General features: G+C 37.3%; 1 protein-coding gene across 7 annotated transcripts in view; it reads left to right on the top strand.

The window, feature by feature from the left end:
• The window catches only part of LOC140196294 (eukaryotic translation initiation factor 4 gamma 1-like), a 99,679-nt gene that overhangs the window by 24,473 nt on the left and 52,051 nt on the right, over positions 1-23,155 (top strand). For all 7 annotated transcript variants that reach the window (XM_072255244.1, XM_072255246.1, XM_072255242.1 and 4 more), the window contains 5 exons: positions 1,281-1,463; positions 2,607-2,700; positions 12,082-12,197; positions 17,876-17,968; positions 19,086-19,167. In XM_072255244.1, coding sequence (XP_072111345.1) covers positions 1,281-1,463; positions 2,607-2,700; positions 12,082-12,197; positions 17,876-17,968; positions 19,086-19,167 — 568 coding nt within the window. The remainder of the gene's footprint in view (positions 1-1,280; positions 1,464-2,606; positions 2,701-12,081; positions 12,198-17,875; positions 17,969-19,085; positions 19,168-23,155) is intronic.

A 23,155-nucleotide genomic window follows, 5' to 3' on the forward strand; every position in this document is an offset into this window, starting at 1 on the left:
CTCTCTATATGGGTTGTTTTCAGCAATCTCTTGGAAGTGCTTTCAATGAACTTGCTCTCAAACTTTTGCCAATTTGATCAGACATTCTGTGAAGATAGACTTGAGCAGACAGTAGTTAATACTTTCTTACAATCATACTACAGCTAACATTTAGTTTCTCCTATCTTCCTATGTTGATCCTACTTGCTGTTGAGATGTATCCTTCCTAGACGTTGCATTTAATTATTCAGATAATTCTGCACCCTTTTCTATTACCTTGAAGCCTGTTTGAAATATCATTTCCCTTGTATGGTCAGGTCTTTATAATGCATTATGCTTGGCTTTTAAGATCAAACTGATTTATTTTGGATTTATTCACCCACCTCACGTGCTACAAATATTTGTATTCAAATAAAATACCATTTCATTTTAACTTTCTTTTTGATTTCAACGTAAGTATTGACTGTTAGATATGCTCTTTTCTTTCTGATTGCACTCTGCATGAATATGCAGTTTTGATGATGCCCAATCCATTTGTTCATTTTAACAAAATTAGGCTAGAATTTCTTCCTAACAGTATCTGCTATTTTCAGAAAAAATTATCGTGTCAGGGAAACAGTGCAAAAATAAGAGTATGGAGGACAAATTTTGTATGCAGATTGGGAATATCTGCTTTCATTTGAACTAGTTCAAGAAGAATGAGAAATAGATCTCAGCCAATTGGTTACATTTCCAAATAAAAATTGTAACTTTTGGGATAATCAGCTAAATGTACTCTTGTTTAGTACTGAGAGAAGGCTCTGTAAAACTTTATATTTATGTAGAACATTGTGTATGGCATTGTAACTGCTAAATGGTTCTATAGTTTTGAATGATGCACATGTATATAACATTGGGTTTGTTGCAGGAAATGGGGCTGAAAGGAACTAAACTCATTTTAATAAACTGTTTCTGCACTTAAATCATGTACTATTTTAATGTAAACTTTCACAGAATAAAATAGTCCATTTTTTGTTTTTTGAAGATTTTTATGTTGCCAAGTCTTGTATTCAAATTGTTTCCAAATCCAGTGCAGTTTTTGTACACAAAAGCAGAGATTCTATGTTGTCAAAGTGGCAGAAGTTGGCATAAAGTTTGGAACTTTTACACTGCAGTCTTTTTCTGAAATTGTACGCAAGTGATAACTCAATAGTATAAAATTGGATTTTACCTCATTGAAATGCCTATACACCACCTGAATGGAACCAAGCAATTGTACTGTTGGATCTAAAATGCATGCTACTCTTGTTTATTTTCTGTAGCAATACTACCCAAGCAGAGCCCAGCAGCAGAGTAATGCTTCCAGGGTTCAGAGTAGTGCAACGACTCGACCTGTGGCCTCTGCTACTCATGTCTACCAACCTGGCTCTCAGGCTATTATGATGATGACAACGCAACAGATACCTGCATATCAGTCACAAGGACCTTATTATGTTCCAAGCCAGGCAAGAATCTTCTCTAAATGAGGATTTTTTTTTCAATGTTCTGGTTTAGTTTAGAATACAGCTAATTTTCAAAGCTTTTAATTTGACTGTCATCTAATTAAGGTTCATAGCCAAAAAGCTTGTAATCCTAGTTGACTACTTTGTTTTTGGAAAACAAAATTTCATTATACATTTGAATTAAGAATGCATTTCTCAATCAATCTTGTTCAGTGCTAAGGTAAATGTACAAATTAAAGACATTTTACAATTGGCTTCTAGCTTTCCCCAGACAAGTCTTTGTTAATTCCATTAACCAGTATCCTGAACTGCATAAAACTGCTGCAACTGTTCATTATATTTTTATTTTTTCTTTGTCCTCCTAATTCTGAAGTGTTGCAATACAGCTGTTTTTCATGGATCATTGTATTTCTAATTGTGCCTGATTTGTCTTTGGACTATTGCATTTTACTACTTTTTCATTATTCATCAGTGGAAATCTTTTCAGTGTTTATTCTCAAACTAACCCTTAATTACAAATGTATCTTGCAAGAATGCCTTCATGTGTTCTTTTGAATCAAGCTATAGTGTCCTTTGTCAACTCACTGAATATGCATTATAATTTTCTATGGTTCTAATATTCTTTAAGAGGGAGTCCTAACGTATTGCTGACGCGTTAGAAATTGCCATAAGTGAGTCGCACCAAATCAGCATAGCTGTCTTGCTTTTTTTTCCCAAGGCCTGTACTTCAGTTTTCCATACAGTATTTTCAGTAGTAGTTCTTTATCAAAGGCTCTAAGTTATCTTCTACATATTTTAACAGTGTTGGTATGCTTGTATTAATTTCTGGTGTTCACTGCATATCTTCTATTTCTTAGGTATCTACTCATTCCCCAATTCTAATTTCTTAGTTTGCAGTTTTGTATCCACATCAGGATAAGTTGAGTAAATGTAGAATTTTAAGCCCTAATTGGATTGTCAGGATATTCCACTATATATTTTGTTGAAAGAAGAAAGTGTTTTAAACTCTTTGAAATGAATACAGACAGCTATACTTTTAGCCAAGAATGCCTGTACAATTAGGGCTACATTTACCAAGTTAATTCTAGATGGTCAATTTGCAGCTAAAAGTTAATGCTAACATTAACTTTTGTTTTTGTTTTCCAGTTTCGTTCTTCATTTGTACAGCCGACTCAGCAGTATCCTGTTCCACCTGGAACTGGATTTTATTCAAATCCAAATCCTGGAGAGTATCCTTATGGTAAGGCATTTGTATTGTCTAGTGGACTCACTTGTATGCTGTTCAGGACATTGCTTGAATTAAGGAAAAAGATATTGAACCACCAATAACAGATTCCTGTTTGTTAATGTGTCTGTAAGGGAGCCAGCTGATATAACATTATTATCTTTTCATTGTAATATTAATACAAATTGAGCCCTGCTCTAGAAGTGTGGTAGTTCTGATGGTCTTGAATCCATAAAATTCACAATGATTTGGCTCTGTCCTTCTCTGTCATGTACCTTGATTGCATGTATATCTTTCCTTTAATATGAAGATCACAATCTGGATTCAAAATAACTAGAGAACAATATATTTGGAACACCATGCATCTAGTCTTATCTTCATTCTCTTGTAACAAAGGCCACTGTTTGTCTTAATTGTTTGCTTTATCTGCATGTTAACTTAGTTGTTTATTCTGACTGTGTTCATCTTCAAGTTGCTTAATTTGTGAAATATTCACTACCTCCAATTTTCACATCTGCCAAGGTCTTGCTGATTGGCTAACCTATGCCACCATGATGCCTCCTGACCACATTGCCATTTGCATTAGCATAATTGGCAAACTATGTTATAGTTTATTCCCTTATTCAAATCATAAGCAGCTAAACCTTGTGGTATTCCACTTGTCATGGACATTGACCCAAAAATTGACTAGTGTATTCCTACTGTCACCTTTTCTCCACTCCCTAATCTACACTTGTGATACCTTCTCAAAGGCCTAACTTCCAAGTACATCAGCTGGACTGTCTTTATCTATTTAACTAGCTACAGTCTTAACACTCCTTTCATCAGTCTATATTGACTGCCTATTCCTTGCTTTAAAAGTTCCCTGTTACCACTTATAAATTTTGTTGTATATTCTATTTTCTAACTGCTATATAATTCCTTGATTGATACTCCTTAAACCACTAGAGTTACATTTGCAATTTCCCATCTCTAAGAGCCATTCTAGGACAATGGCAGCCAGTACATTTATTGTATTTAAACCCTAAGAATGTAGCCCTTGTGAATATTTTGCCCTCCTGTCTCATGTGTAAATTTCAATGTTTCCTTGCCTTTTCTGTTGAACTTTCTAAATTTTCCCTCAATAGGAACCTTCAACCAACTTACCATTTGTTTAAAGCTTTATACCGAGCCCTAATCAATCAGTTGGCCATGTCATAGAGAGGTACAGCACAAAACAAGCCTTTTAGCACTGTGTCCCCACTAGCAAGTACTGTACGTTAATCCCATATCGTATCCTCCCCACATCTCAGTTCCCCCCTTCAACCTCACTGGATCTAGCTTTGGCAGACAGTAGGGGTAATCTACAGTGGCCATTTAACTTGCCAACTAAAATGATATGTGGGAGGAATTCAGAGCACTCAGGGAAAACGTGCAAGTTCCAAGTGAAGCTATCAAACTTGGATTGAAGCTGTGGGTTAGTGGCTCTATTAGTTGCATCACACTGCTGTGATTTGTTCGAATACTGGTCCCAGTCTGATTCAAGTAAGGCCAACACAACAGAAAAAGCTTGCACTTTTCTCTTGTGCCAATGCCCCATGAATTAATACCCATTTCTACCACATCAGATACACTTAATTTTCTGATTAATGCTGTAGCTAATTTTTGTTTAGAGGTATAGCACAGTTACAGACCCTTCCAGCTCAATGAGCCCATGCCATCCAGTTCTGCATATGTTAACAAATAAAGTAATAACCTTGTATGTCTTTGGAATGTGGGAGGAAACAGCAATAGCCAGATGAAACCCATGGAGAGAGCATACAACTCCTTACAGTGAGGGAATTGAATGTGGGTCACTGACATTGTGATAGTGTTAGATGCTAACCGCTACACTACCATGTTACTGATAATACTTTGCATAATTGCTCTGTATTTTGCTGTATCATTGGTTCCAACATGATTTAAATCTGAGGCTAGCTAACTTGTGCCAAATTCTGTTGTATGTAATGGTGAACCTACAATGAGTAGTTTCACTTTCTGCAATGTGGAATGATGCTACATGATGCTCTGTTGTTGTTTAATGGGTCCATCCGTGTCATTCTTCAGCATTCTAATTATCTAGCAGCTTTTTAAATGTACGAACACTCAGACTTTTTAGACGGCTAGAATCTGTAATTAAATCTATTAAGGAGAGGGTAGTAACAAGGTTCGTTTCCAAATCACAGGATTAGGTTAATAGATTCTGCTACAGACCAGTAAATGGCATATTTACACTTGATTACTTCAGTGGGGTTATTGTAATACTGATGCAAAAATCAGTTGTGCATTTTGCTTCCAGTAAAACAAATGTTGTTTTCAGATGCCAGGCCTCATGTATGGTTTAGTGTCATGCAGTTTGTCATAATGGTGCAACTGTTTTGCTAAGGTGAATATATTATACAAGGTATGAAAATTAGGATTGCCATTTGGCCTAATACCTACAATTTTCAAATAGAAAATTTTGTATTTTAAAAACACACTGCCAATGTGCTAAGGAAAAGAGTGGTTTTCCAGTCTCCTGCACCATGGAATAGAACACAGATTTGTGTTCAATTTTATAACATGGTATGTTCCTTCTAGTTTCTGTCAAGGTTGTAGATGTGCTCACCTTGTAGAGGTAACACGCAAGGGTTTTTAATGTATATCAAATTAACTATGCTGTTTTTTCATAGACAGCACCAATACAATCAGGCCTACCTTCCCTGTAAATTTATGAACGATCAATTTTCATATTCCTACAGCAATATGAACTTTACCAAAATGTTAAGTATTAACATAATTGTCTGGTTCTATTTTTATTAAAGGTAGGACTTGCAATTGTAAGTTATCTTTATTTATTTAGAGATACAGTGTGGAATAGGCCCTTCCAGCCCTTTGAGCTGGACCAGCAAGCAGCCCCTGATTGATTATAACCCATCACGGGACAATTTGTAGTGACCATTCAGCCTACTATGCTTTGCACTGTGGGAGGAAACTGGAGGACTCAGAGAAAACACACACATTTCACAAGGTGGACGTGTAGACCTTACAAATGACATTGGAATTGAACACAGAACTTTGCCTTGATGTTGCACTAACCACTACACTACCGTGGCACCCTTGGATGAACTGGTTTAAATTTATTTTTTTTTACCAAGTAGGCAGTGCAGTTTAAGTAAGGAGTTTGCTGGGTAATAACTTTTTGGCTCGTTCTGGGTATCTTGTATTATTAAAATTGAACATTTGTTTGGCTTGTGAGAAATACATGGTTTCTTTATATTGTAATTGGTTTGAAAAGATAAAACTCATTTTGTGTACACAACTGATTTTAATTACACACTGCTTATAATTATAGCCTGGAAATATGTTGTCTTTGCTTTTGTAAATGGAACGAAGCTATGACACATTGCAGATAGGCTATTAACAATTGCAGCTTGGTTTGAAATGAGTTGCGTACTTGGTTCCTGGTTTGGCTGAACTTCCTTTTATCTCCCTGCTTGGAATTATTGAAGAATGACAGCTAAAGGTACAACATTAACATTACTGCCTAGTGAGCAGAACATAAGGAAGAAAACTTCCTATCAAAATGTTCTTTATTGATAAATCTGAATACTTTTTAAGAAGTGCTTGCAGCCTGAATTGCAAGAAATGAATATTGTTCTGAGGGACTCTGCAAGTTGGGCAGCATCTGTGGAGGGGAATAATCAGTGGATGTTTTGAGTTGAGGCCCTTCATCAGGCCTAAAGGTGGAGAAGGGGAAGGAGTACAAGCTTAGAAGGTTGTGAAGGGGGGGAAGGTGAAGTGAGAAGCTGGGAGGTTATAGATGAAAAAAAGGAAAGGGCTGAAGGAGGATTCCAATGATAGGAGTGGACTATGGCAGAAATTGGAGGAGGAGAGGCAGCAGAGAGAGGTGATAGGCAGGTGAGAAAAGGGGCAAGAGGGGAGCTAGAATGGGGAATGGAAAAAGGGAGAGGAGAAATGACCAGAAATTTAAAAAATTGATGTTCATGTCATTAGGCTACCCAGATAGAATACAAGGTGTTGCTGTAACCTGAGAGAGTCCTTCTCAAGCAGTAGAAGAGGCCATGGACTGACATATTGGATTGGGAATGAGCAGTAGAATTTAAATGTCTGGCCACTGAAAAATCCTCCTTGTTGCAGACGGAGCAAAGCTGGTCAACAAAGGGGTCCCTTAATATATCGGTGAGACTGACATAGATGGGCAACTACACCAGATAGACCACAATAGACTCGCAGGTTAAGTGTTGCCTCACCTGGAAGGACTGTTTGGGACACGTTGTGGGGGAGGAGGTGAATGGGCAGGTCTGGCACCACTCTTGCTTCCAGAAACAAGTACCAGGTAGAAGATCAGTGAGTTCAGATGAATGGGCGAGGGAATCATTGAGAGAGTGATCTCTGTGGAAAGTGGGGCAGGGGGTTAAGATGTGCTTGGTGGTAGGATCCCGTGGAAGATGACTGAAGTTGAGAAGATGATGTGCTAGATGTGGAGGCTTATGGGGAGGTAGGTAAGGACAAAAATTCTACCAAACATCCAGTCTTACTGTTGCGTGAAGTTGGTAATTGTTTATTTCTAGAAACTATAATTGTATTTCAAAATTCTTCTGGTTTTGATATCTAGTTCTGGAGGGATGACAAGAGGGAGGAGCCTAATTGGAGTATAAATATAAAACATTAGTTTGTGTGCATTGAATGTATTGGAAAGTGCACGTTATTACTTGTGTTATAAATAGCTGTATGCTTATTGTCTTCATTTGTAATGTATCATAATTTGTTGATGAGTAAAGCATTCATAATTATATTGCAATCAATTGCAATAGTTTGAAATCATTGAGTTTGTAATTTGCAATAAATTCAATGCTTTTGGACACTTTAAATGTTAGCAGAAACCCTGAATAAAGTGCCCTGAATTTTTGACCCAATGTGCATGGGTTCAAGGAAGGAAATGTTTTTCTGGCTTTTGTATAAATGTCTACTTTATTGAAAATGGATAGATAAATGCAAGCTGTCCAGTGCATGTATATTGAAGAGTTGGCATATCCTAATGTCGAACTAGCAGGAGCTTTTACTGATCTGTTAGATGTTTTTAAATGACTTGAAAAAGACTTGCGTATTTAGTTGGAATTTGTTTTAGAAACCTGGTCTGATGCTGTCCTGAATATCTCAGCCACAGTGACTCCTACTTGGGAAAAGTTAACTTTTCTGGTTGCTATCTAGCAGTACTAGTAGAAAAGTTTGGGGCAGTGTATTGGCTTAAGAGTAGTGACCTGAACAAAATCAAATGGTCCTACATGAGAGTATCTCTTCAAAGTGAGAGTGCAAAGTAAATGAAAAGCTTTGATTATTACCCACAGGCAAGCTTTTGGTTTTTTTGCTCTTGTCCTTTTGAGGTGTACTGCAAAACTCAGGATAACTTAATTTCAGATCTATTGTTTTAAAAGCTTTGCAAATGATGCTGGCATTATTCAGCTGAGAAATACTTGTAGTAAAAAGGCAATAAACATCAAAAAGCAGCATTTTGCAACCTTATGACTAGAAGTGGTTGTCAAAATGTTTAAAAGCAAATAGTCAGCTGTAAGAACCCTTGAATTCTGCCGTTCAGTAACGTTAAGGCTGATCTTTGTCACCAGTTCATTTTGCTTGTGTGGATTATTTTCTGTTTTCCTTAGTATCCCAAGAAAATCATGTAGTCTTACAACAGAGAAATCCCAACTATTTTGCACAAAGTATTTACTGCTTGTTTTATTCCAAAAGGGTAAACTCAAAAATGGCAACAACCCCATGAAAGCCTCTTTCAGAAAGATAATTTCTATTTCCTCCATGTGTAACTAATTTAAATCTTGCTCTCTCCAAAATTTCTTCCTAGTAATTCTCTGCCTTAATTACTGTCAAACCAGTTGTGCTGCAGATGAGGTTTTGCCAGTCCCCATATAACGTCATCGAGACTTGTATACCTGCAGCAGCAAAGGCTACCAAACAATTTACTTTCCTTATTGCTTGCTCTGTGCTTAGTTGCTTTCAGTGCACATGACTCAGCACTCATGGCATTGTATGTTAAATTTAAAATCAGAGTGCGATGTATTCTGGACAACTGCATAGTTGGAAGTGCAGTGTTGATCCTCAGGCGGAGCTGGTATATTGCTGTTATTTTCCGTCCTCTAAACAACATTTTAAATGCTTCCCTCCTTTAAAACCCTCTGCTACCATCAGAATAAGCTGTATTTAACAGCTTTTTGTGTGGTATCTTAAGTTTTGAGGATTTACAAAACAACTTAAAAGGCTACAGAAAAATATTTTTTTTACAATGAATTGGAGTTTGCATCATTACTTTATGAAGTATGATCTCATATATATAATGTCTGTTGGCTGTGTATTTCTCTCAGTGAATTGGAAGTGCATACTACTGCTTTTTAAGTTGGATTGAACAGAATAGTTCACATTGTTTACAAAGCTCTCCATATCTTACTATTGTTCGTACACTTCTGCATGTATTGCACATTTAGAATCAGTAGCTAATCCTCAACAAGGACAACTTGAAATAATACAGACTTTATACTATGCCCTTTGTACATTTTTAAATCACAAAGCTAAGTGCACTTGCCTTAGCTAATTTGAAGGGTGCATAGATTTTTGGGAGGTGTTAATGCTAAATTAGGTAATTTGTAGTTGGATCTTTTTATTTTGTGGCTGTTCTTGAAGTTGGGAGTCTAAGTATACTCTGTGATCCTGTAAAGCCACTAATGTAGTTAGTAATCTGAGTGCAACATCTTTATTTCTTGTTTCAATAACCAAATGCAACTTTAAAGCAGAACGTGGAATTGCACATTTTCCAGTATGACAGCTTGATCTGTTCTGAAGTATTTAACTTGTGTTTGAACTTTTGGCCAAATGCTTCCTTGTACTTAAATAGACATGTAAACACTATAACCTGAAGTATAGAAAAGGAGGAACAGCCAATTTCATTTCCCAAATATTTGCTTTCGGTATCTGTGTTGAGATTGTTTGAAAGTGCCAGTATCGTCTTTTAGTGTAGTATGGCTGAATTGCAGTAAGCTTCAACAGTTGTGAAGGTTTTAAAAGGCCTAGGTTCCCTTTTGTATTTATTTGGAAAGGTAGTTGATGGATTTCCTAGCTGTAAACTTGTTAGATCAGTGTAAGTTATTGGCATTGGTAGTTTTTTTTCAGTGATTGGATTTAATGTTCAGTTTGAAATATTTTGCTTCTACGTTAGTCTAATAGATAAAATGTATGCATTGACATTCAACACGCATGTACAAAGTTGAAAGCAAATTTATTTTTTTATCTTGTAAGATGGATACAAGGTACAATTCACTGTTTAGCTGCAATGGCTACTTGACATTGTGACAAATGAGTGAATAATGTAAAGGTGGTTAAATCTGACTTTTACCTAATTTTCCTTAAACATCTGAGTAGTCTCTATTTCTAGATTGAGCTTTCACTTGGATGCGTGATGCCCCATCAGAAGTTTGTATATACACGATCATATGTTTTTAAATTATTTTTTCCCACTTTGAAATCCTTGTGCTTGTGTAAGAACTTGGATAGCATTTGCTTTTGAGCAGTGGGAGTACATTTAACATGTTTTACTATGTACCATTACTGCCTTTGTCTTCCATGATTTAAGATGCTAAACTTCTGAATTTTAGGTCTTTACTTGTTTGAAAATAAAATGTTTTTGGTCTTGTGTGTAGTGGTACTTCTTTGAGTTCCTGTGAAATGCCTTTGAAAGATTAATGTCATTGAAGAACTAATACCTATTGAAAAATGGAGATTTGCACACTTCACTATAAGCCTTTGTGCTTTGAAACGTGTCGTTAACAACCAACACAACCCAAGTATCCTCTGGGGGCAGCCCTCAGGAGTTGCCATACATTCTAGTGTGCTTGATTAGGTGTTTTTTCTTGGTGAGTAAGTTCCAGAGTGGGTGAAAACACTTTCTCTTATACATCCCTTCTAACTCTCTTACTCCTTGACTTAAACCTGTGCTCCTCAATTTTTGATGACTCTGTTGTGTCGAACAGTTTCACTATCCACCTATTTATGCTTCCCAGAATTTTGCTGCATCCTGTTAGGGCTCCTTGGCCTTCTCCATCGTAATTGAAACATTCCAGTTCTAGCGGTGTTCTGATAAAGGTTCAAGATGGCAAAGAACAGCGATATCCATTGAGGTCATACCTCGGACTTGGGTTCGTAGGGATGGTTGTGGAGACAACTCGTGAGGTTAGGATTCAGGTACAGGAATGAGAAATTAGAGGTTGGGCAGTAAATAGAGTTTGGGTCAGGAGAGGATTGTCAGAGTTCTCAGCAATCCCTGGGCAGCGATTGTGTCAAAGACTGAAGTCAGCAAATCTGGATTGGAGGCCCAAAAGTTGAAGCTCCTAGGTTGGCATATTCAGAAGCCGGAGGTCCGATGTCTTGAAACCAGAGTTTAGGACTCCGTAGGTGGCCTGTCCATGAATTGGAGGCCAGTGTGAGTGGGTGGGAAAGGAGCTTGTTTTGTTGTTGTTTGTGCTGTTGCTTGTTTTGTTTTGCTGAACATTGTAGATATGCTATGTTGGTGGTGGCATTTGTGATGGTACTTGAAGGCTGCCCTCATCAGATCCTTAGATTATTTTGGTTGTTACGCAGATAACTTATTTTGTTGTAAGTTTTGATGTATGTGCAACAGATAAAATCTGAATCTGAAATCTCTGTAATGTCCAGTGTATTCATGTCTTGCTTCAGCTACTGGGTATTGTTGCACATTTCTTGCTAGTTTACTGCTTAATAAATCAAAGATACAACAGTGAGTTGTGAAAATTGGAGGAGAAAGCACTCAATTTTTAGGGCTCATGGTGCAACTGGAATTTTAACATTTGACTATCTAAACTAATAAAGGTGATGGGTTAATGAAGCAATGAATTTGTTCAAAGTGCAAAAGCAATTAATATAATATACTGTAGGAGAAATATAGTCCATCCATCTAACATTTAGTTCGTCAGTTTGAAAAATAGTTTGTATTGTCACTCTTAAAGTACTTTTCAACTGCTGTCGTGAAAGCCTTCAACTAATAGGCATTTGTATCTGGATGTCAGATTGTTGAGCAGAGGGACCTTGAGACTACATTTGTAGGTTTGACTATTACAGTATTTGTTTATTCTAATAAATATACTTGAGTTTGGATCCTAAGCAGTTAGTGATTAAAGTTTTATCTTTCTGTATTTTCGTAGGTGAGAGGAGCCAATAATTTCTGTACATTTGTTCCTAGCATTTATTTGGTTTCCTACAAATTTCATTTTAGGATTATTATGAAACATCAGAGCCTGACGTGTAAAAGATGGACTATTTGTCCTTAAAGTTGTTGAAACTTTGTCTCTTCAGGAACCTATTATCCAGCAACACAGGGAGTGCAACCATATTCTGCACCAGTGGCACCTGCCACTGTTATGATAAATCCTGCACAGCCACAAATGCCTCCAAAAAGAGAACGGAAGCAGGTATGTCTTTGATAAACTGTCATTCTCTTGGGTTGGTTATTACAAATTCTACGATATTGCATTATTCTCATGAAACTTAAGTTATAGGCAAATTTCATTATCAGTGAAGATTCTTCTACTGAAAATTGACTGCCTTTCATGCTTCTAAATTGGCTGCTGTCATTTTCTATATTTGATGCTGGGATTGATGTGAAAGTCCTTGCTCTAGTGCCCTCTACTTCCTGACAAAAATATAGTTTACGATGCCAATTTTATTTTGGCAGTAGAATTTTTAAAACCCTTCGGACTTGGAAAGCATTTTCAAGCAAACATTAATGTTTATTAACAATATTACCTCAAGGATACTCATTATCTTTAGCATACTCAATGAAAAATGTAAATTATTCAATATGTTAATTTAAAATAAAATGGGTCATTTAACTATTGTTTTAAGAAGCAATGCAATTCTAGGATTTGTAGCCTGCAGTCTGACACAAGCAATGGGGTTGGATAGAGCAAGCGGTCTGTCTTTGTGTGTTGCATTAGAATGGAAGTTTGGGGTTTGCACAGAACCCAAATGCTGATTCTTTATTTTGGCTGAAAGCAGTCTGCCAGCAACATCCCATTTACTTGTTGACTTGGTTGTCCCCTTGCCTGCAATGCTCTCCATGTTGCACCTGGTGAAGTAATACCTAGAATAGCAGCAGCAATTATAGTTTGTGAATGAAGACCACTGTATGGTCACCCTCCTACAGGAGGTGCTTGTCCAACAGCGAACTCTGCATTTAATAAGTGCTTGTAGGGACCAAGAGATTTTTATCTTGCTGTCATTGAGATTTTTACAGATCTGGCCTAATCTGTACACTGGCTTCTTTTATAGTGCCATCTTGTGTTTTCCACTCCATTCACTAGAACTTTAAAATTGCACTGTTGATTTCGGATCAGTGTTAAGCTCTTCCCCGTGGATCTGCTGTGCCTGGTACATCTGCAGAATTCTCATTTTGTGTTCATGTAGTCATGTTGCCTATCCCCTCTCGTAATTGTTCAGTGTCATGTTCTAACTTATTCCAAAGTAGTTCTTGTGCAAGAGGAATAACCAAACTAATAATTCATTGACTGTTCCAGATGGAAGGGATGAACGACATTAAGGGTATGGAAAAGCATAGAATTGGAGGAACAAGGATCTGAAAGATTTGTAGGATGGGAAGAGGTTACAAGGAAAATGGAGAGGCTAATCTATGGAGGGATGTAGAACTTAAAAGTGCAGTTCGAAAATTATTGCCATTACTCGCAATAAATTTAATAATTTGACACAGTTTAAATAGTTTATTTTGCAAACTTCAAGCAGTCATCTTAAAATAGTAAAGAGCAGTAATTTTTGAGCATTTTTCATGACTGTGGAACTTTGCAAAAGACTTGAGATTGGATTGGTGAGAGCAAGAAAGAAAAATCATTTGAAACATATTTTATAAAAAGAACTAGAAACAATTTTTTGCTGCAGATTAAGATTTACCCATTTTCTTTGAGCCTGGAAGATTAAGAAACATTACAAAAGTGTGATTCCAGTCCTTTGAAAGGATTCTTACATTGGTAAACACCAGTCTGCCTTTTTGCAGTAACTTAGATCTTTGAAGAGAAGGTGGGCAAAATGTAAATTTATTGATTTGTTTGACTGTGAGCTCTGCCCATTTTAGTTAAATGGCAGACAATACACACATTCACGTGGCATTTCTATTTATTTCTATGAATTGTTCAGTTTTGCAAAGCAAAACTTCATTTAATTTGCCCAGCTTGCACTTAATCAATGTATTTCTTTGAAGAACTGGCAGATAACATAGTTGTAGGTCCTTGTAACACCTGCTTGATCAAAATCTACCTCATCAGTTGCTCACTTGTTGACCCACTCTTCAGTGTTGTACTGAAGTATCTATTTCAATTTCCCTGTAATGAGTTTTGACCTAGTGATTTGTGATTTTGTTCCCAATTAGTCATCCTCTTGTTTTTCAAGTTAAGTAATGGCATGTGGTTGTTAGATTTGTTGGGGCCAATGAAAGAATCTGGTTTAATATCTCCGGTGTATGTATGTTGTGAAATGTGATGTGCGGCTGCAGTACATTGCAATAGATAACAATAAGTAATAAACTATGCTAAGTATTTCTTAAAAAAATTAAATAAGCTGTGCAAAAAGAGAGAAAAAAAAATACTAAAGTAGTGTTCATGGGTACATTGTCCATTCAGTAATCTGAGGATGGAGGGCAAGAAGTTGTTTCTGAAACATTGAGTGTATGTCTTCTTGTACCACCTCTGAAGGGAGCAATGAGAAGAGGGCCTGTCTTGGTGTTGGGGCTCCTTAATGATGGCTGCTGCCTTTTTGAGGCATCACCTTTTGAAGGTGTCCTTGATGTTGAGGAGGCTGATGCCCATGATGGTGCTTCCATACCAGATGGTGGTGCAACCATCCTAATGAAATATAGCTGCTGTCTTACCATTGTAATTGCATCAATATGTTGGGTGCTCAGATGTCACACCCAGTAACTTGAAACTGCTGATCCTCTCCATTTCTGATCCCTTGATGAGAATTGTGTGTTTCCTCGACTTCCCCTTCCTGAAGCCTACAACTAGTTCCTTGGGTCATACTGCCCTTTGCAAGGTTGTATGCTGCAACACCACTCAACTAGCTGATCTATCTCACTTCTGTATGCTGCCTCATCACTATCTGAAATTCTGCTGACAATAGTTGTAACTCATCTATAAATTTGCCAGCATTTGAACTGTGACTAACCACACAATCGTGAGTATAGAAAGAGTAAGACAGCATGCTTAACCCACTGTTCTACACTTCTACACCTAACAAGGTCCAGATCCTTAGGCAGGAGTTGATTCTAGCCTTGACCAGTACTTCATTACAGTAGATGTGAATTTCACTGGTTGATGGTCATTGAAGCAGCTCACCTTGCTCTTGGGCACTGGTATGACTGTTGTCCTTTTGAAGCAGCTGGAAACCTCTGTACCAGTGAAGATGTCCTTGAACAGTCCCACCAGTTGGCTGGCATAAGTTTTCAGAACCCAGTCAGGTACAGCTGGGCCTGACAGCTTATGAGGGTTCACCTTTTTGAAAGATGTTCTAACATCAGTTTCTGAGACAGAGATCACAGGGTCACCAGATGCTGCAGGGATTCGCACAGGTGTTAGTTTATTCTGCCTTTCAAAGCGTGCGTTAGAGGTGTTGAGTTCATCTGGGAGTGAAGCATCGCACCCTTCATGATAGGTTTTGCTTCGTAGGAAGCAGTGGCCTGCCAGAGCTGATATACATCCAATTCCGACTCCATCTTCAACTGAGAACCCTTAAAATAGTCTTCTGTCAGTTGTATCTGGATTTTTTTTGTATAATTCTGGATCATCGGTCTTGAGTGCCACAGATCTAGCCCCTGGCAGATTACGAATCTTCTGGTTCATCCACAGTTTTTGGTTTGGGTACGTCCAGTATGTTCTTAAAGGCACATTCATCCACACAGGTCTTGAAGTTCATGACAACTGTTGAGTATTCATTCAGACTTGAAGATGAATCCCTGAATGTTATCTAATCCACTGATTCAAAGCGGTCTGGTAAGAGCTTTTGGGCCTCCCTTGACCATATCTTCTTGGTCCTCACTACTGGTGCTGCAGTCTTTAGTCCCTGTCTACATGCTGGGAGTAGAAATACAGCCGGATGATCGCACTTTCCAAAGTGCGGGTGTGGAATGGCATGATAAGAATGATCATTAGGGTGTGCGGTTTCATGCCTGCTGATTACGGTGCTCAGTTCCTCCATTCACTTCCTGACATTGCCTGAGATGGAATGTACACCACCAGGATGATGGGAAGCTCGTGACAGTTAAAATGGAATGATATTTGACTGCGTGTGTGCATTACGATGAGTTAATCATAAAGCAACCTCCACGTCCTCTGCAGTTAAAAATACTGTGCTGTCTTGTGTTTACCGTCGTGAAACCATCGAGCAGCAGTGTTGCGATCAAAATGGGTAGGGGATAGCCACATTCACAGCAGTCCCTGATGTTCCTCTGTTACTGCAACCTTCCTCTGAGGTCTTCACTTTTATTTTTCAGAGACTGTACATTCGCCAGCAGGATAGTTGGGAGTGGAGGTCTAAAACCTCTGCACCTTAATTGTACTTGCAGACTGGCATGGGGTCCCAGGTTCCGTTTTCTTAAGAGGAACTACACTAATGACCTGAGTCCGTCATCTGAAGTTCATCAACAGATTTAAAAAAACACTGAAGTACATGGCTGTGATTCTGGATTTCAGCTGTAGTAGTTCTGAGCAGGAATATTTGATAATTCGCATCGGAGCTGCACGTGAACAGTTGCACCTTAATGGTGCCATCTTGCTCAACATGGATCCTGTATTTGGCCCATTTCAAGCAACACGCACAAAATGCTGGAGGAACTCAACAGACCAGGGAGCAGCAATGGAAAAAGAGTACAGTCAATGCATTGGCCCAAAATATATACTGATTTCTTTTCCATAGATGCTGCCTGGTCTGGTGAGTTCCTCCAGCATTTTGTGTGTGTTTCTTGGATTTCCAGCATCTGCAGATTTTCTCTTGTTTGTGCTTAGCCCATTTCCCATCTTCTTCCATGGTACTTCAATTTTTTTTAAAATGCTTTTTATTTGTGGAGCAGGGCACACTACTATTTATGTTTAAGGTGATGAAGATTGTTGGCCTTTGTACCAGAATGCTTAATGTCATGTTGATCTAATCTCTGTTGAACTAAAGAGCGCAGAGTTGATGTTCGGACTTGCTCCTTTGGTTTATTGTTTGTGGGATATCTAGTATTTTGTCCAGTAATCTGCCTTTGTTTCCATTTCTTTTACTCAGTGGATTTTCATTGTGATTGAACATAAAAATAGGCCAGCAACACAGTAAGATAATTTTACCTCTTGCATTATCACATCTCTTAATTTTCTCAAATTGTAAAAGTCTTCTATCCACCTGCCTTGGTTAAACTCAGCAAATGAGCTTCCAGAACTGTTGGGTAGAGAATTCCATAGGCTCACTACCTTCTGAACAAAGAAGTAGAGTTTTAAATCCATAAATGATTGTAGAAATACAGTGCCTATAAAAAGTATTCTTCTCCACCCCCCCCACCCCCCCCCCCCCCAGCCAACCCCGGACGTTTTTGGTCTTTTAGAACTGTGGAACAGATGGAAACATGGAACACTTAAGTTTTGCCTTATTCTCCTGTGTAAAATAGTTTTTCAGCTTGGACATCTTGAGTTGACTTAAGGTAGCCACATGAAGTAATATCCATTGAGTTCTTAATATGTGGAAGCATTTACTACAAAATTGTTTTTTTTTTGAACTGACTGTCATTTCTTGTACAGTATCTGATGTTTTATTGGCCTTTTGGGTGGAATAAATGAGATTGATTATGTCATAGTTTTCATACTTTGAAAAGTTCACTGTAGAATCCCCTCAATTTTATTTCAATTTGTGATGCAGAGAAGTTAAGTTTTCACTTTTTGCTCCTATTCTTTATTGCCAAAGTTGGTGGTCTTCACTAATGTGAAGCCAACTTTTATAGAGGATAGATCAAGCAAAGTGAAGTGTCAAATTAATAGATTTCTTCCTCATTGACAACTTTCGTAAGCAGGAAGGTCCCTTGATGCATCTATTTTCTGAATATTTTGCTTATTAGATCCGGATTCGGGATCCAAACCAGGGTGGAAAAGATATCACAGAAGAGATTATGTCCGGAGGAAGATCCGGTTCTACTCCAACACCGCCACAGGTAAGTGATATATGTTGGCTGCTGGATCCTACTGTTGTTCTTGTAGAAACTGGGTTTGGCTCATGTCTTTTACTTTCCTGATATGGCATTGCCTATTTTTAGTTTTATAATTGAAAGAGGCATTAGAAGCATTTTACATAATTAGCAATATTTGTGTACCATTAAGTACACCGTATTAGATTGTATAAGAAATAGGCAGACCATGAATCAAATGTTATTTTTGTAAATCTTTACCTTTTGTGTTGCAGTTTTTTTTGTGCATACTGCTGATCATTCTCGAGGCTTGCTTTCTATAGTTTCACTTGATTTTTGCTATATTTGCAGAGTTACAGCAGCTTTTCTTAGATTGTCAGTTTGAAATTTAATCTGTCATCTGTCACCCATTCAGACTGTAGATAGAAATATATATATACTTAATGCTTACTGCACTCTTCTAAGATACTCCAAATTAAAAATAGAAAATGCTGGGAATAGTATTCTCAATATTTGTGAAGAAAAATGTTTAACATTTTAGGGCAATGACCTGATCAGGACTGGGAGAGTTAGAAATGAAATGGAGGGCTATGTTGGAGGGAAAGATTAGATTGATCTTGAAGGTTAAAAGGTCAGCACAACATATTGGCCCAAAGGGCCCTTAACTATGCTTGTTGTGCTCTGTTCTATGGAAGGCAGGGAGTGAATATCTTTTTCAAGCATTGGAAAGATCTGGGAATGCTGTATAATATAAACTGTTAAAGTATCCATATGAAATGTGTGAGTATATAGAGTCAGAGATCTTATATAGGGACAGTCTTGGACCCACTGAGATGCTGATTGTCAACCACTCATCAGCATCAGATCTTACATTATCCACTATCCCACCAACACTTCTGCTGTCAAAAGTAATAAAATTTAAAATGGTATTGCTGATGTTTCTAGCAGTTTCTGTTGGGTTGACACTGATTCTTATTTGGGTATTTTTTGTGCTCTATATCTGCTTCCTATCTCCTAAGGAAAGCTATAAACTTTGATCGAAATTTTAAATCGATGTCAAGTTATTTCAAGGGAATATAAACAATTGATATTAAAGATATTAAGTGAAGTTTATATCAGTCTTCTGTCCTTTCTCATTTACCAGTCTGCAGGAACTTTAGAAGGAGGTGGTGCTGTACAGGCAAATGGGGAAAGTCCTCATCCGGTAGCAGTCGTCATCCGGCCAGGTGAGTTGAAAAGCTCAGCTGTTCAGTCCAACATTGGAATGAGGTAGCAGTTTGATTATATCGACAAAATGATGGTACATTTTCAGTTTGGGTAGTCATTAACCAAACTGCCAAATGTGTTGAGATTTGGCTCCTAGTATACTCCTGTAATTGATTTTTAAATTCAAGCTTTGGGGAGCTTTTCCGATTAACTGTATCCAAATAATTTAGTGTCGTACACTGCTGAACTTCAAGTTTCCATTGCTGGGAGCTTGATTAATTTATCTGTACTAAGTTTACTTATTTTATCATTTTGATGCCTGTGCCAATTTTCTTCAGTTATGTAGAGCACAAGTGCACTGCAAGCAACTGCATTTGGGCTAGCCACCACAGGAGTGATAAAATTCAATTAAAAAAAATTCATAGTAAACTACAAGTTATTTCCTTGCATGGGCGCTGATTGTCTTTTGAATTGCAAAGTTTGTTTAAATTTTGGTAAATGTTTATTTACTGGATTGTGCTAGATGTTCTTCAGTGGCACAAGGTGGCTGCTGAACTGTTAAAGTCATAAATTCTTTTTTTTAATTTTATCTTTATTTGGATAAGGAATTCACAAATATCATGTACTTTTTCCACACATAACCTTTTCCATTTTTTTATATGTGTAAAACTACAATTATTTATACATTCTTAAGTACACATTGAGATGATATAAAAGGAAAATAAACATTTAAGTAGATAATTATGTACTGTGGTAAATCTAACCTATTAGGCTAAGTAATGGAATTAGTTGTTAAGAAAAATGGTAATAATAGTTTCCATATAACCCTTCTGGACCATTTCCACTGGTCCAAAATGTTGTATATAAGCCTATGTATCAACCATTGTAGGTGTTTATATCCTGATTTGTTCATGCTTGCTCCTGCCCGCAGACATAATTGTCCAATCCCTATGTATTTATTTACTTAATTTTTTCATTTTTTTTTATCCCTTTCCCAAATCTTTCCCTTTACTTGTGTTAATTCTCTATTTTCCAAAAGAAAACAAAAAAAAACAAACATTTAGACTAGGGGTGCTTACGTTAGCAATATTACTGTGTTGATGAGAAGAGCAGTATAAATCATTAGGAGAGTCATCTAAAGTCTGCTCGCATTGGGATTATATATTCAATCCGTTTATTCCAGATTTGATAAAATTTTTCTTTTTGAGTTCTCAGGGAGTAAGTCAACTTTTCCATTTTAAATATTTCCAAGATAATTTCGTACCAATCTTCTAATGTAGGTGGTATTGGATTTAGCCATTTTCTAGTGATTGATTTCTTACTTGCCGCTAAGAGGGCCTGCAGCAACTTTATATCTTCCTTCTGTTCAAGAAACAATACATGCCCCAAATAGAGCGTCTCAAAGTTCAGAGGTATCTGGGACCTAAGTACCTTAACTAATGTTCTATGAATACCTTCCCAAAATAGACTTAATTTAGGGCAATCCCAAAAAATATGAAAATGATTTGCCTCCTTGGAGCCGCACGTTCTCCAACACATCACATTTGTATCTTTATATTTTTCCTGATATGGGGTCTTGAAGTATCTTATAATGTTTTTCCAGCAATGTTCTCTCCAAGTCAAAGAATTAGTCGAGGACCATTGAAAGCTGCAGATTTTCTCCCAAGCCTCCTCTGAAAGTACCAACCCCGCTTCTTTCTCCCACTTCTCTTTAATATACAGTGTATTTACATTTTTAGCATGGGAGAGTGCATTATATAATCGAGAAACTGATTTACTAGGTATTGAACTGCAAGCCGAATTCAGAATCTTGAAAAATTCTAATTCTACTGTTCATAGGTCTGTATATCTACAACTCTGGTTAACATAGTTTCGTATTTGAAGGTACCTAAAAAAGTCATTATGTTCTAGGCCATGTTTGTCCTGCAGGATTTGGAAACTTTGTAATACTCTTTTATCTATAAATGAGAGATAGGTTGTAAGACCTTTCTTTATCCATAGCTCAAATCTTTTATCTCCTCTGTTGGGAAGGAATTCGGTATCATATGCACACCATCTAAAGAGTTTTAACATGTTATTAATTCCACATGAATTAACTACCTTCTGCCATACTTTTAATGTAAGATTTATCCAAGCGTTTTTAGATTTTTCCAACTGGGTCATCAATCCTTTGTCAGCTATTGAGGCCTGAAGAGGAAAACTGTCAACTAATCCAAATTCTATTTCCTTCCATCTAGCCTTATATTCCCTATTACACCAATATAACAGAGGGGTTATCTGTGAGGCATAAAAATAATTTCTCAGGCAAGGAAGAACCATACCTCCTCCTTCCTTCCCTAACTGTAAGGTGTTATATCGAATTCTAGGTTTCTTTCCTTACCAAATGAAGCGGGAAATCCATTTGTCCCATTCCCTGAATTGATATCATCCACCTCCACAGGTAAAGTATGGAAAAGATACAATAACCGAGGAAGAATATTCATTTTTATAGTATTTATCGTTGAATTTAAACTTAAAAAGGGGATAAGATTCCATCTATGCATATCTGCTTTTATCTCTGAGATTAATGGCCCATAATTTACCTGTGACAGTGTTGAAAGATCCTTCGGCAGGGTTATTCCTAAATATTTTAATGATTTAGCTTCCCACTTAAGATCATATGTATCCTGCAATTTTTTGGATGGTGTATAATTTAGGGACATAACCTGCGTTTTCTTTACATTTATTTTATAACCTGATATTTTCCCAAAGTCATCCAACAGTGTAAACAATCCTATAAATGATTTTTCTGGTTCACTCAGATAGACCAAAACATCATCTGCGAATAACGCCACTTTCTGTTCAATCCCTGCCACCCTGATATCTTTTACGATTTCGCTCTGTCTTACTAGTTGGGCAAGCGGTTCAATATATAGCGCAAAAAGAAGAGGAGAAATTGGGCATCCCTGTCTAGTGCCTCTCTCTAAGATGAAGGAGTCAGAGAGGTCCCCATTTATCTTAATTCGGGCTGTAGGGCTGTCATATAGAGTCTGAATTACTTTAATAAACTTTTCTTGAAAGCCGAATCTTCCTAACACTCTGTATAGGAATGCCCAGCTAACCGAATCAAAAGCTTTCTCAGCGTCCAATCCTACTACCATTGTCTCTGTCTCGTTCTTATTAACCTGTTCTACTATGTGCAGAGTTCTCCTTATGTTGTCCTGTGTTTGTCTTTGTTGAATAAATCCAGTCTGGTCTAAGTGAATTAGGCCAGGTAAAAACTTTTCCACTCTGCGCGCTAATATAGATGTAAATAGTTTGTAATCTAAGTTAAGAACACTAATTGGCCAATAATTGCCACATTCTAGTTTATCTTTACCCTCTTTAGGAATAACTGAAATAATCGCTTCTCTCCAGGAAGGTGGAGTTTCTCCTCTCTGCAAGATCCAATTAAAGGTGTTAAGTAGTAATGGGGCTAACTGTGTCTTCAGGGACTTGTACCACTCTGAGATAAACCCATCAGAACCCGGGGACTTTCCAGCCTTTAACCTAGAGATGGCCACGTTCAGTTCTTTGACAGTTACTGGTTCTAATAAACTTTCATTTTGTAAATCTGTAAGTTTAGGTAGATCTAAAAAATTCAATACACTGTCTATATAGGGCTCATTGGGGGCCCGGGGTTGGGAGTACAGCTCTGGATAATATGTTTCAAAACTCTCTTGAATTTTCCCTGTTGTACTCTCCACAAGCTTTGTCTTTGGATTCTTTATTTTATGAATTGTATTGTCTGCTTGTTGTTTTCGTAATTTATATGCTAATAATCTAGCTGATTTACCTCCTACTTCATAATTCTTTTGTCTCAGGTAAAGAAAATTTCTTTGAGTTTCCAACGTATAAATATCGTCAATTTCACTTTACGATTTCCTAATTTCCTGTTTTCGATTTGAATTACTTTTGTTGCTATCTACAACTTGAAGTTGTTTTAATTTTCCTTGAAGGTCTGCTAATTTTTGTGCATTGATTTTTTTC

The sequence above is a fragment of the Mobula birostris genome, chromosome 4 (assembly GCF_030028105.1).
Source record: "Mobula birostris isolate sMobBir1 chromosome 4, sMobBir1.hap1, whole genome shotgun sequence".
Taxonomy (NCBI): domain Eukaryota; kingdom Metazoa; phylum Chordata; class Chondrichthyes; order Myliobatiformes; family Myliobatidae; genus Mobula; species Mobula birostris.